Consider the following 14763-nt stretch of genomic DNA (forward strand, 5'->3'; position numbering starts at 1 on the left):
TCTGTAAACTATCAATTGTACTTTTAATTATACAGTATGAGCCTGATTCATTAAGGAAAGTTAATCAAAAAAAATAGTAACTTAGCACCTTGGCAAAACCATGTTGCATTGGAGGGGGAGACAAATTTAAAATGTGAGGACAGAATTATAATTAGTGTAAAGCATGTTCTAGATCAACTTTAAATGTTACCATACAAATAAGCTATCAAGTATTTGTGTGCTACATGAAAAAACAGACAGTATATAACTTAAGGGCAAAATAATAAACTAATTTGCACCCCTTGTACTGTAACGTGATTTTGTCCTGGAGAAAACATACTAATTTTTTTTGCCTCACTTTCCTTAATGAATCAGGCCCTATATGTATACATAACTACATATAGCTATAAATCCAATAATTTAACGTTCATCTGCTTTAATTTATTTATTTACTTTTACATATTTTCAGTAATTGACGAGTGGAATTTTCAAAATGGTTCCTTGGAATATTCACCTCACTCTGCATTTGGATGCAGAATTTCACACATTTCTCTTGCAGAATTTGCAGTGTTCAGTGTAGGATTTCCCCTAAGATTTTTCCTGTGCTCTGACTGCGCTTCTCTGGCTCATTCCATATCATGTCACTTGTGTGAAATGTGTTACACGATATATAAAGCTTAGTTACCCAAACCGATGCTCAAGAAGACAGTGGATTTAAACAGAGATAGACACCAAGGACATCATTTAGAGTCGGACGCAAAGTCCGTTTCAGGCGCATCCTGCACATTTCCACTGACGGACATGCGCAGTAAGCAACAGTTCCCTGTAGTTCCGTCTGCTTTTCAGACGCAGTGTACACTGCGACATCTTGCGTTTCAGTACGAGGGAAAGGGTGGAACGCGGGGTTATGTAGGCGTGACCATGAATAATTCAGATACTGTGGGCGTCTATCCGCAAAAACTACCCTAGTCGGATCAAGAAGCAGGCGGAACATACGTCAAACAAGACTGAAAAAGTGCGTCAGGAATTAGGTGGCGCGAGTAGTTAGCTAGCTGCGTGAACTGGTCGCAGCTTCGTAGGGTATTACGAGTGAGATGCAACTGAGGTTGCTTGCCACTAGTAATACCCTACCAAGCTGCGGCACACACCCACGCCTACTCTTTCATGTAAATCTTAGACGCACATTGTGTCCGAGTCTAAATGAAGCCCACAGAGAGCGGAAAGGAGACAGGTAGAGAACAAAAGAGAGAAGTAGGGAGATAGAACTCCCCAAAACAAACCGAAACAACAAAAACATTTTAGTTTTGTTTTTGTTTTTTTAAATACTTTTTCCAAAATTTCAAAAGCTTGAACCGACTCCCCCATCCCATAAACAGAACCATAGCCTGCCCAGTCCACTTTCGTCAGACAACCTCACACAGAACTGTTGTTTTTACAATTCTCCAGGCTGTTGTGCCTGGAGAATCACCCATTGCAGGCACTGGAGGAGGTGGGTACCTCTAGAACCAGGCATAGGAATCCTTATGTAAATATTAGAGGATAACTGTATAAAAATATTCCTGTTGTAGGATTTTACTTAGCTTCTATGATGTTGCTAGTTATGGCTGGCAGGGTTCACAGCACAGTTCCATTGTTTGCCTTCTCTTTTCCCACATTCCCTTTATCTCCTCCCTCTCACAATACAAGGTGTGGCCTATTGGTAAAGGGATATGTGTGTCACAAAGGGGCCAGGTCCAGAAAGGTCCAACACATGATAGTGGGAAGGTGGAGAGATAACAAGAGTAACTCCTTACATTTGTGTATAGTCAGCAGGAAGGTATAACATACATCTATGTGTAGAGTATACATTCCCCCGTAGCAGGCACAGAAAACATTTAAGACTAAGGGGTAAATGTATGAAAACGCTGATTTCTGCAAGTCGACGGACATCGTCGACTTTGCACTGGAAATTTAAAGTCGCCTATTTCTGTCGACGTTTCATACATTTAACATTAAAGTGTCATTTTAACTAAGGCATCGTTAACATCTGAAAATTGATTGGCTCTCTCTTTCCTGCATCAAAAAAGAAAAAGAAACGTGCAATAGAATATTGTTCTAAATTAGGTTTTTGAGAGATGAAAGACTATACAAGTGATCCAACTAATGTACAAACAGAAAACATATATCATTTGCCACAATGTCAGTAACCTCCCTCACATTCACATTTGAGCAGATGTTTGTATGATATATTGTGGAGAAGCTATAAATCTCTGTGTTGGTTTTATTGAGGTTCTCCCTGCAACAAGATCATATTTATATTTTATTATAGGTCCGGGTGTCTCAGGGGAAGGAGCCTGTTCACCTACTGAGCTTGTTTAAAGAAAAACCTCTGATCATATTCAAAGACGGCACATCCAGAAAGGGGGGCCAGGTGCCCCCAGGAGCCGTGAGGCTCTTCCAGATCCGCAGGAATATTGGTTTTATCACTCGGATTGTGGAGGTAACAGCGGGGGGCGGATTTATATCTTTTATCATGGCTCTATGCAAGATTATAGCATCTAAGAAGACAGTTGGATATCAAATAAAAACTATTTCCATATAATTAAAATATAATATTATAATAGGGATGGTGTTTCGGGAAAACTGGTGCGCAGGTAACTGTGCAATACATGTACTGTAACCTACAGCAACCAATCAGATGATGAGACGTTGCCCCTCTGTCACGTTCCATTCAGGGCAAACATAATGCAGCTGGGGCAGAACTTTAAAAATTAGCCCTATGTTGATTGCACTGACCGTCCACACAGGAACTCTGGCTGATTGGTCAGTGGAGCATAGGTGCAAAAAATCCTAAAAGCTGAGTCTACGCACCCTTAATATTCATCCTGCTTTGCCCCGTGTGCCTGTGTGAGTGGCCCTTGCACTCACCATAGGGATCTACAATCCCGTTTCAAAGTTCCATATGAGCTGTATTCTCTGAAACACAACTCAAGCGGGGGTGGGGTAATCTGAGATGAGCATCTATGTGAATGCCCCCCTATAACTGTCATTTTTCTAGCACAAAAGGAAAGCAGAAATCTGATTGGTTTACTTGGGTTCCAGCACGTTTTTGTGCAGTTATCTGTGAACCAGGTTTCATAAATGTCCTGAAAAACATTTTCCTTCGCTTTTGTTCTTCTTAGGTAGAAGCAGATTCATCCTCACTGAACTCCAATGATGTGTTTGTTTTGAAACTGAAAAACAATTCCGGGTATCAGTGGGTCGGAAAAGGCGCCAGCGGAGAGGAGAGGAAAGGGGCGGACTTCATCGCCAGCGTCCTCAAATGCAAAACAACGGCGGTAACAGAAGGACAGGAACCAGGTTTGTATATTAGATGTAAATCCAGCTGGTCCCTTCTGTGCAAAAAAAGGCACGTGGCGCAAAATAGCATTTGTGCGGCACTTTCGGACTTACCCTGATTGTCCTGACGTTGTAGAAATTGCTGTTACTTATTATTGTCGTTTTGCGCTAGTTACTGCAATCACTTGTTACCATAAACATGATGCAGGAAATAATATTCAGTTCAGTCAAATTGTTATCTTGTTTTTTTGCACAATGAGAAATATTTATTTTAGGCAAAGTTAACGTGAGTGTGTTCTGACGTGAGTGTGTACTGATGTGAGTGTGTACTTATGTGAATATTCTGATGTGAGTTTTGTGATGTGCAGGTCCTGATTAAGGGTTCAGGCCACCTTAGGCTAATGCGCTCCTAGCGCCCCCCTCACTTTTCACATCAGGCTAAAAAAGCATTAGGCAAAAACGAACTCATCCCTAATTTAAAACCCGTCTTGCACGTTTTTGAAGCTCAGTTCCACTTGGCTTAGTAAACAGGTCACATCAATCTTTGTCACTCATCTTGTTCTCATTAAAATCAGAACTGTGTAGCAGAATGGAAACATGAACGAGCGCTACTGAGGATGAAGGGGAGGGGGCTCTATCCTGCGCGTTTCGCCATCCTTGTCACTCTACTCAGTTATCCTCAAGGATGTCTCATTGTCTTCAGCCTGTACCATGTGAATACATCAAGATTATAATCTTGCTACATTTATCTTTCATTTTTCCTTTTTACTTTGGAGACCAACTATTCTATGTTTTAGAATTAATTTCAGTTCATGCCTCTCCATGTCACAGTTTTGTACCCCCAAAATGTTTGCATTCCCTAATATCTTGCACCATAGGCTGCAGCCGAGTCAGCCTATAATCAGGACCTGGTGATGTGAATACATTCAGATGTGCGCAGGGCCAGCGGAACATGATAAGCTCGGCGGGAGGGAGTCACGCTTCCAGGACATGATCTTATTACAATAATCTCGTACTGCAAAATAATATTTTGTTTTTGCACAGCTCCACCAAACTAAGCACATTGGTGCTTATACAAGACTCACTCACCCCAACTCCTCCTTTCACCTGAGAACTTTTTTGGCTTTGTAAATAAAGCCGGTGTCTAATTTGCTGTCGACGTATAAAAACATAGGAAAACTAATTGCTGATTGGTTGCGACTGTTCAGCGTGAATTGCAGCTCCGTGCAATGAAAGTAAATCAGATGGTTTTATATGAAATACTAGTCACATCTCTTTATAACTTTGTTTCTTTTTTTATGACTTTGTCACAGATGAGTTCTGGAGTTCCTTGGGGGGTAAAAAGTCCTATCAGACCTCTGCGCTACTGGGGTCCCAGCTGGGAGACCACCCACCGAGATTGTATGGCTGTTCAAATAAGTCTGGGAGATTTGTGGTAGGTCGACATTTCTACACCATATACTGGTTAGTCAAAATGCAACGTTATATCACACGCACGCCTCTAATTGGTGCTATATAATGACCACTATATTATAAGCAATACTAAATTTCCGACGAGAGTTCTTAAGGTTATCACAATGTTAGAAAAATGAATTGCAAAAGTACATCAGCCAGAGAGAAGGAAACAAAATCCAATTATATAATATTAACCAAAGGTTATTGATAGTACACTTATAAATATGTGCAATTAAATTATATTTATTAAGAATTAGAATAAGATTTTTTTTAACACATCAATCAATATTCTATACACTATGAAGGATCAAGCCTTGTAAAATACATTATTATTAATCTTTTAGCGGAACAATGTTATCATTTAGCAATATCTCATATAATTGTATCAAGAAAGTGATACTAATGTAGCTAATTGATATAAACAAGCACACGACTAATAGGATAACAGAGACTCAAGTTTGACTGATAAAATATTTACTCAGAAATAATTGACAATTAAGAAACCAGATATCTGTTTATAAAATCATTGCAATGCATAATCAGATTTCATGTACTAAATTGATACAAAGGCATAGGTTTAATAGTAGTTGGCCTATATAATTAATCTATGATTTAAAGTCTAAGAGAATTAACAAATGGGTTTTCTCTGATAGATAATATGTAGCTGCTAATGTGATTTTACACCAGTGTAAATCACAAGAGAATTGCAAGATATAATTAAAGAAAGTCTAAACAGAAAACATGGTCAATGCTCACATTGTTTTGTATATCCTGTTATATTAAGAAATGAATTTCACACAATTCTGGTTGCGTTTGTTTTGAGGGATTGAAATGTTAATTTCAGCCTGTAGGTGGTGCTGTAATCTACTGATGTAAATGGCACCAAACATTCAATACATGTGTAGGGAATTAAAAGGAGAGTATGTATGATCTATGATTATTTAGTAGGGGACACTGATTGAGGTAATATAAGAAATATTTTGCAAAGCTTATTAGAGAATAAAAAAAGCAGTAAGTTGATAAGATAAATTGTCCCATTTACTAACACTGCATTTATTTAAAGTTTTTGTACTATACAACAAGTCAGGCACCTGCTTTCATTTCAGATTTACACAAGACAGATGAAAGCTAATTGTTAATGGGTTTGCAATGTAGATTTTCCTATTTTTAATATTATTATTATTATTATTATTACTATTTTCCTTTATTCTAAAGTTACTGTATACTGCAATGGAGCAGCATTATCAGCCACCAATATTAAAGCCGTGATTGGTTCCTGGCATTGCTGTGCAGCTTCCCGTGGTTTGGTTGGTTGGAATGTGGAAAGATTATGGAATGTACAAGACATGAAATTCAAAGTTGTGGAGGCACCTACTGCCACCAAGGAGGCTGCGGAGATTGTCAGAGGAGAACCTTGACTGCCCAACAGCGATATACATCAGCGCTTACAGAGAAAGGGGCACTGCATGGCCTGGGGCTTAACCTCCCACCTAAATGCAGTAAATGAGTCCAAGAGAGCTATACATTGTATGATGTATTCATCCTATCAGGATAGGTTCAGGAAGGGTGATTGTAGTAAGGGTGATTGTAGGAAGGGTGATTGTAGGAAGGGTGATTGTAGGAAGGGTGGGAGTAGGAAGGGTGGGAGTAGGAAGGATAGGTTTCGGAAGGGTAGGTTTTAGAAGGGTTGAAGTAGGAAGGGTGATTGTACAAAGGGTGGGAGTAGGAAGGGTAGGTGTAGGAAGGGTAGGTGTTGGAAGGGTGAGTGTATGGAAGGGTAGTTGTAGGAAGGGTAGGTGTAGGAAGGGTGAGTGCAGGAAGGGTGAGTGCAGAAAGGGTGTGTGCAGGAAGAGCGAGTTTAGGAAGGGTGGGTGTAGGATGGGTAGGTGTAGGAAGGGTAGATGTAGGAAGGGTGAGTGTAGGAAGGGTGAGTGTAGGAAGGGTAAGTGTAGGAAGGGTAGGTGTAGGAGGTATAGGTGTAGGACATGGGTAATAAAAAGGGGGTATTTGGTTCAGGAACCCCTATTATAGGCTGCTGAAATCTTTATGCAGTATATCTTATTGATTGTATTGTGAATTACAACTTTACTTTTAAATAGTAATACAGTCATCCACCCACTTTACATTTTCCAAGGGACCGGAAACATTTGGTGTAAAATGCAGAGAAGTGTAAAATGAGGGCTCATTCTAAAAATACCCAGAAAGTGGTGGAGTTTCCATGAAAAAAATCACTTATATAGTAAAATGAAATAACTTATCTGAGCAAATCTACCCCGTCCTATATACTGTGTGTATGTGAATCACTGTACTGAACACTTAATAATACACAACAATAAAACTATTGTACAGCATTGAAACTACAACACATTGTATCTGGGTAATTTATTGGGTGTAAAATGTGGGGATAATTGGTATAAAATCAGGGAAATTGACCTAATTCAAATGCATTAAACAAAGAGTGTAAAATCAGGGATATAAAATGAGGATTTGACTGTAGTCTGCATATTAACGTCTAACAATAACATTTACAAACCACTGATATAGTGATATAATATATATTGTAAAGCTTTATGACTCGTATACGAGATGTACATGAAAATGTTTATAGTACCTTTTATGTGAAAACAGATTTGCACAGTGATCTTCTCACACCCCATTACTTTTACAACATGTGCTATAAACTAACCGTACTGGAATGATCAGTTAAAGGGCGATGTGTGTTGGATAAGACAAGTTCCTGAATCAAAGTTGAAAATAAAAGTCCACCTTTGTAAATCCGTCCTCACTCGGAGAAGTGTGAGAGGTGATCATTGACGTGTGACGTCAGTTCTGGCATTAACATTTCGTTTAACAGGTGTAAAAAATGATTTCTTCTAATTTGTGCAATTTAAATGTAGATTGAAGAGGTACCGGGGGAATTTACACAAGAGGATTTAGCAGAGGATGACGTCATGCTACTGGATGCATGGGAACAGGTATTATACTATGATTAATTACACTGTATACTGGCATGCTCTCTGTATTGGTGTACACGTTGAGCCTCATCGTGAGTTGTGCGTAGATCTGTTTTTCGTATTCCTAGTACATATACCTAGAGTTGGACGCAGACACGTGTGTACTCCTGTCAGGGGGCTGGAAGCTGGTGCAACAAACGCACTGATGATGATGAAAATTGACCAGCACCATCTAGCGGCTTCTGATTGGCTGATTGTTTCTTGAACCCTCCCACTGACAGCATTTAATTTCTCAGTCTGGCCGCTACGTTATATGAAGTCGATTCGGCCTATATAAACTGCTTAATTGATATCTCCATTTGGACTGTGGGAAGAAAATAAGATTCCCGTTATACAGCTAATATACTACAGATGTTTTGATTTAATTTTACTTGATATAATAAATGCTCACTGTAGAGAAGTATTATTTTCCAGTAACAGTAAGTACACATATAACTTACCTACCATTAGTACTCCCATGGTGCCTTTCTTCCAGGGTGGTGGAGGCAGATTCCCCTTTACACCATGGTGGTCTCTTTTCTTACCTCCACCTTTGCTTCATGTCTGTACTAAGCTTCCTTCGAGATGTTGTATCACTTCTGGTTACTGCCACCTCTCTGCCCTCCGTGTTTCCTCTTACTCTATCAGTCACGTTTGTCCCCAGGTATCTCCACCTGTATTTTCTGCTCACTGCCCTTTACATCATGTCTCCCCCTTTGTCTCCATCACATCTCCTCTGCTCAATGCCCCCTCGGTTATTTCTGCCCTCCCATCCCCCTATATCTCCCCACTCCTTTGCTTCATGTCTGACCCCCACATTGTCCAACCTATGACCGTCACGTTATACCAGTCTGTGTCATTGATTTAGCCTCTGCCTAATATGATATGCAAATATCTGGCCTATAATGTCACACCAGTCTATACCCAACTCCACTTTATACCAGTTTGTACAATGATCACATTAAAACCAGCCGGTGCCCAGCATCACCTTATACTAGTTTGTATCCATCAAATGATACCAGTCTATGCCCTTATCGCACCAGCCTATGCTGTCCTTCCCCACATTTTACCAGTGTACACTAGTTGTTTAGGCACCCAATAACACACTGTACCAGTCTGTGCCTCCCATCATCACCAGTACCAGTCTGTGCCTTCCATCATCACCAGTACCAGTCTGAGCCTCATAGTCAAATTTTAAAGGCCTTTGCCCCACCATCACCACCATGTGTCTGCCTGTGTCACCATGACAGCCAGTGGCGCCACCATGTGCCAGTCTGTGCTATCACCATAATGTACTAACCTGTGCCCCCTATTCATCACATTGTGCCATCAATCCCCAGCCTGCGCCCCCATCAGCATCATGTTCCTGTCTGAGGGCCAATCATCTCCTTGTGATGGGCACTCCGTGCAGTCACCCAACTTGCATTTCCCTAAAAACAGCCATGGCCTAAATTATCTCATATCGTAGTAAATTGACTTCTCCCTAGGCCATTGGTGTCACCACCTTGGTTGGGTTTTTAAGTTACTTTGCCATGCTAGATTGCAAGTTTTAGGAGCAAGACCCTTTTCATCTTGTGTTCCAAAATACCTATGTCCCCCTGATTGTGCAGTGCTGAAGAATATATATCGATACAGGACATGCACATTATGTAGCAGATTCAGTTTGGCGCCAGGTGATTCTATGCCTCCGCAGAGATACATCGCATCACAGTTTATACAGAAATTTCCACTAATTTTTCTTCATGACCCTTAGAGGTGCACAAAAAAATGAACAGAGATTTCTTACCGTAATAGTCAGCAATATGCGCGTTCAGCGACACCTCGTGCTGAATTGAATCTGCCCCTATGACGTCTAGCAAGTCTACATAGCCTTCAAAAGGGGGTATATTTACTAAACTGCGGGTTTGAAAAAGTGGAGATGTTGCCTATGTCAACCAATCAGATTCTAGCTGTCATTTTGTAGAATGTACTAAATAAGTGATAACTAGAATCTGATTGGTTGCTATAGGCAACATCCCCACTTTTTCAAACCCGCAGTTTAGTAAATCTAGCTGTAGGTCATTGGATAATAACACCACATATATCAGCTACAGGAACCCAGTATTCATATGTTCCTTCTGAATGCACATAGCGGGGGGCGATGCCAGTGATTTCTAATTATTGAGTTTTGGATATTACTCAAGCAATCAGATAAAGGTGTCATTTTGAATAAATGTGGAACTGAAATCCTACTTAGTACGAAATCTAATACCTGACACCAGATGGCTTACTGAATGTTATCAGGAGGCTTCCTAGTTTCATTTTATAATGAATCAATTGATATTATAATGCTTTTTATAATGTGCAGACTACTTTAAAACACTTTCCCTTTATTTTTCTATTACTAAAGCTAAAATTTCAGCTTGAATAGAAATAGATTGTAAAACGCACTTTAATAAAAGCCGTAACCGGGGTTGGTCACACGTAACGTCTTCCAGCTGCTCAATGGCTTATTTTTCACTTATAGATATTTCTATGGATCGGGAAAGACGCTAATGAAGTAGAGAAGAAAGAATCGCTGAAATCAGGTACGGATCTAACCCTGGGTAACTGTGCTCCATGCTGATGTCAGTGAATATTCAGCTACGGGATTCAGAACTAGCTGAAATACAGACAGAAAATTAGCAAGTCTTTTAGATATTTTAAAAATGCTCAAACCATTCCTTAAGGTGATCTGTGCGCTGCGAGAGCAAAGTTATTATTATCTATACTATAAGGCACTAAAAATTCTGCAGTACTGTGCAGAGTGTACATTAAACAGGATTTATGTTATTTGTAATTCGCTATATAGGGAAAACAGTACAAAAAAGGGAATACAGCGCAGACAAAATAAACGCAGACATGAAAATAAAGGGTATGGAGGACCCTGCTCATTACAGAGCTTACATTCTAGGTGGAAGAGGGCACAGCTGGAACAAGAGGAGCGAGTGTGGCTCAGAGTGGAGATTGGGACAGTTATGAGGGTGCATTAGTGTGAGTAGTATAGGCGGCAGTTGGGTAAGCTGTAATAAAGAGATGGGTTCTCAGAACCTCTTTAAAGAGTTGAAGGCTGTAGGAGAGTCTGATCAGGTATGGTAGGGAATTCCATAAGTGGGGAGCAGCACGAGAGAAGTCTTGTAGGTGGGAGTGAGAGGTGATTAACAGAGGTGAGGTGCAGGACAGAGGTGGAAATAGGAGAGGAACAGTTGGTTACCCAAGGAAGTACAAACGGGGAGAGGTTTAACAGGAGTGGTAAATTTGGGTATTATCGGCATAGAGGTGGTAGCAGAGAGTGTACATAAAATATGGTAAAGAGGTGGGTTTTGAGGGACCATTTGAAGTTTGTGGGAGAGTCATATTGTGGGATAATGACTCCAAGCGTACTGTAAATAAAAATCTTAGCAGTACACTTGTGGGTGTTTTTTGTGCACCTTCTTTTAGAAGTGTTGCAATTGTTCACTGTAGAACACAGTTTTTGGCCAGAGGGTAGATTTCTCAATATAAAGCAGTCGACAATTGGCAGCTACAATATAAGTATATTCTGCAAATTTGCTGATAATTATGAATAAAGCATCACACAGCAATGATAGTGAGTTGGTATTCTAGAGGAAAACACATACACAGTAAAGTACAGCTGATAATATTTATTATTATTATCGTAGAATTGCGAGGCGCTACAGTGCTCTGCAGTACTAATAAAGAGATGGGTTTTCAAAGAGCGTCTAAAGATTTGAAGGTTGTGGGAAATTCTGATTGAGCGTGGTAGGGAATTCCATAAGCACGGGAGAAGTCTTGTAGGCGAGAGTGAGAGGTGATTACCAGAGACCAGACAAGGTGCAGGTCAGAGGTAGATCTAAGAGGGTGGGAGGGAGAGTATTTTTAAATGAGATTTGAGATGTATGCAGGGGTGGTGTTGTTGAGGGCTTTGTAGTTAAGGGTGGTTAAATTGAATTTGATTCTGAAGGACACAGGGAGCCAGTGTAGGGATTTGCAAAGTGGTGCAGCAGATGTGGAGCGATGAGAAAGGAAGATCAGTCTTGTAGCAGCATTTAGGATGGATTGAAGTGTGGATATATGGGTGCAGGGGCGGATCTAGAGAATACTTCTACCCGTGGCGATTTCGGGGGGGGGGGGGGGGGGATTTAGGCCCCGCCCCTTTTTTGACATCTGAGGCTGCCGGCGGCTGCACACTATGTGCAGGTCCGTTCAGCAGTGACAGGTAGGGACAGTGTGCTGCCCGGATGCTCTGATTGTGTTTAAAACACAATCAGAGCAGCCGGGCAGCACACTGTCCCTACCTGTCACTGCTGAACGGACCTGCACATAGTGTGCAGCCGCCGGCAGCAAGCCCCTGCTAGGGGGGGGGGAGATCGTCCCGATCGACCCCCTGGGTCCGCCACTCTATGGGTGTTAGGAATGCCAGATAGCAGGAGGTTGCAATAGTCAAGACGGGAGATGATGAGAGATTGGATAAGAGTTTTGGTAGCATGTAGAGTAAGAAAAGGGCGTATTCTGGCAATTTTTTTTATTTACAATAACATTTCTATTTTTTCACTCATAATATTGATTAAGTAATTTTGTTCTTTCAGCTAAGCAGTACATTGATACCGATCCATCTGGCAGAGATAAAGGAATCCCTATTGTCACAGTAAAACAGGGACACGAGCCCCCAACATTCACTGGTTGGTTCCTCGCCTGGGACAGCACCAAATTTCAGCATTGAGAGGACGCACAGATCCCCACCAACATGAAGAGATTCTTCTCGAGACCTATTGTTCATTTTATAGCTTGACGTATTTTATAATATCAGAATGTAAGTTATGTAACCATTATCCCTAATGCAAAAAAAACAGCAGCGTTAAGTTTTTGGTGCTGTGCGGAGAGGCGCTGTACATTGTGAGAGTCTTAAGTGGTTTACAAAAGTTACTTTTTATATTTGCAAATGTTTGTTTAATATTTTCATTTCAAAAAGTTCACAGGTTAAAAGAAAAACAATATAAGTTTCTGCAACGTGTTTCCATCATCAAATGAAAATACAAATCTCAGAGTTTTGTACCAACAGTATCACTCGCATGGTGCCAATCTTCCTGCCCAGGGGCTAGCTGGGCTGGGGGGCAGGGGGGCTTTTAAAATGTTCCTAATAGGCTGCTGAGTCAAGTTTCCCCCACCGCTCCTGTTCCTGTCTATATTTTGTTGCTTTTGTTAGTTCTGTCTGTGATGTCATTAATGCCTTTAAAGTGTACCTGTCACACACAATGGAGGCTGCCATTTTTTTTTTATTGAGCCCACATTCACTTTGGTGCCTCAACTTTCTTTCAATGGTTCCTAGAGAATTGATGACCGAGATAGAACAGCTGCCTTCATGTGTGTAGGTGACCGGTTACTTTAATGTTATATTGATTCAAAACTGGACTTTTCTTCATGCGCCTGTATTGTTTTAAAGCACAAATTGTTTGTTAAACATTCCTTTTTTCTATAGTAAATGATGCTTCCAATTATAATTCTCATTAGAAATGATGTTAACATTTACAAGTGATATTTGACTTTTCAGAAATACAAATGTAATTATTAAAAATTTGCCGCTTTTAAAATCGTTTCACCTTTCAGTTCCTCTTGGTCAGTGTGTTAGTGTGAGGTCGGTGCTGGAGAATGTTGATGGTGAATACAAAGTATATCTAGATTTTGCTGACTTTGCAAGCACAGTAGTAGAAACCACGTAATTCTAGAACAGACGCAGATGCCCAGATTGTAAACAGAACATATATGTTAAATTTGTGGAGATTTAAAGGAATAATTCAACTTTGCGGGAATGTTTTTCTTTAGTATTAAATGTAATAGGGCAAGAGGGTCTGTTTTGTAAACTGAAATAATTAGTTAGTTTGCACCAAAGGTTGGATACACCCTTGTGTGTATCTAACAGTACCTGAAACTGGTAAAAAGAGCCTTCTCTCTTCTGACATCAGTGGATGCCAGCCATGTGGATACCTGTCTACTACACAAGACGGCCACATTGCTTTGGAGCCGTGGTCATGACACATGGGGGTGTGTCACCTTCTCCAGGGGTGTGCCTAACTTTTCACAAGCGCTAGGTTGCCTTGCGCACCATGGTGTAAAGACACAATGTTGCACACAGGTTTGTATTCTTTAACCCCTTCACTGCTAGAGGTTTTTAGTTGATGTGATCATTTGTGAGACCAGGACGATTTTCACTATTTAGCTCTGTATGGGTTTCGCCAGGAATAACGTTTTCATTTTTTTTCTTCTTAAAAGTGAATTTTATTATTTTCTGGCTAGGATTTTCTTTTACAAATGCTGTTGAAAGGAACAAATACAGAGAAAAATCCCCCAGCACAGAAATGGTGTTGAGTAAATATCAACAGGGAAAAGCAGGCTAAAATGTAAAAAAAATATATACTCTTCCATGATTCTTCTCAAAGCAAATTTTAAGCAATTCGTTCAACCCCCAAAATATACCCCAAATTATATTTCCGTTAGGGAAAAACAATTTTAGCACTCTCAGCTTTAAAATAGCCTTTGATGTCAGGGACACTTACTCTAATACTAGGGGCTCGGTGGGAAAACTTTTCTCGTATAAGACCCAGAGGGGTAGATTTATCAAACCTTCTAAAAAAGGAAAAGCGAAGATGTTTCCTATAACAACCAATCAGATTCTGGCTATCATTTCCTGGCATGTACTAGATAAATGATAGCTAGAATCTGATTGGACCTGATTGTTTTTTGTATGTGAGCTATGTTAAGCTGGGTACAAGCGTATGCGATTTTCAGGTGCAGTTTCTGTAGCGATTGAAAGTCCCAATGATCAGGCCAACTCATGTGTACACACCTACACCATAGGCAAACCAAGGTGGGGTTTCCTAGTGCCTGGAAACTCCCCTCCAAGCCCGGGGCACTGTAAAATTGAGGTGGCTGGACACTGCCCCCGCTTCACATGACTCTGCTTGAAAAGGGAGAGCTGCGTGCACCTAACAGTAGTGCACCA

General features: G+C 40.5%; 1 protein-coding gene across 1 annotated transcript in view; it reads left to right on the plus strand.

The window, feature by feature from the left end:
* Positions 1-13354, plus strand: part of LOC142159288 (scinderin-like) — a 97646-nt gene extending 84292 nt beyond the window's left edge. The window contains exons 11-16 of the mRNA XM_075214045.1: positions 2288-2458; positions 3141-3318; positions 4611-4732; positions 7650-7727; positions 10252-10312; positions 12353-13354. Coding sequence (XP_075070146.1) covers positions 2288-2458; positions 3141-3318; positions 4611-4732; positions 7650-7727; positions 10252-10312; positions 12353-12486 — 744 coding nt within the window. The 3' untranslated portion in view covers positions 12487-13354. The remainder of the gene's footprint in view (positions 1-2287; positions 2459-3140; positions 3319-4610; positions 4733-7649; positions 7728-10251; positions 10313-12352) is intronic.
* Positions 13355-14763: the final 1409 nt, after the last annotated feature.

The sequence above is a fragment of the Mixophyes fleayi genome, chromosome 5, assembly GCF_038048845.1.
Source record: "Mixophyes fleayi isolate aMixFle1 chromosome 5, aMixFle1.hap1, whole genome shotgun sequence".
Taxonomy (NCBI): Eukaryota; Metazoa; Chordata; class Amphibia; order Anura; family Limnodynastidae; genus Mixophyes; species Mixophyes fleayi.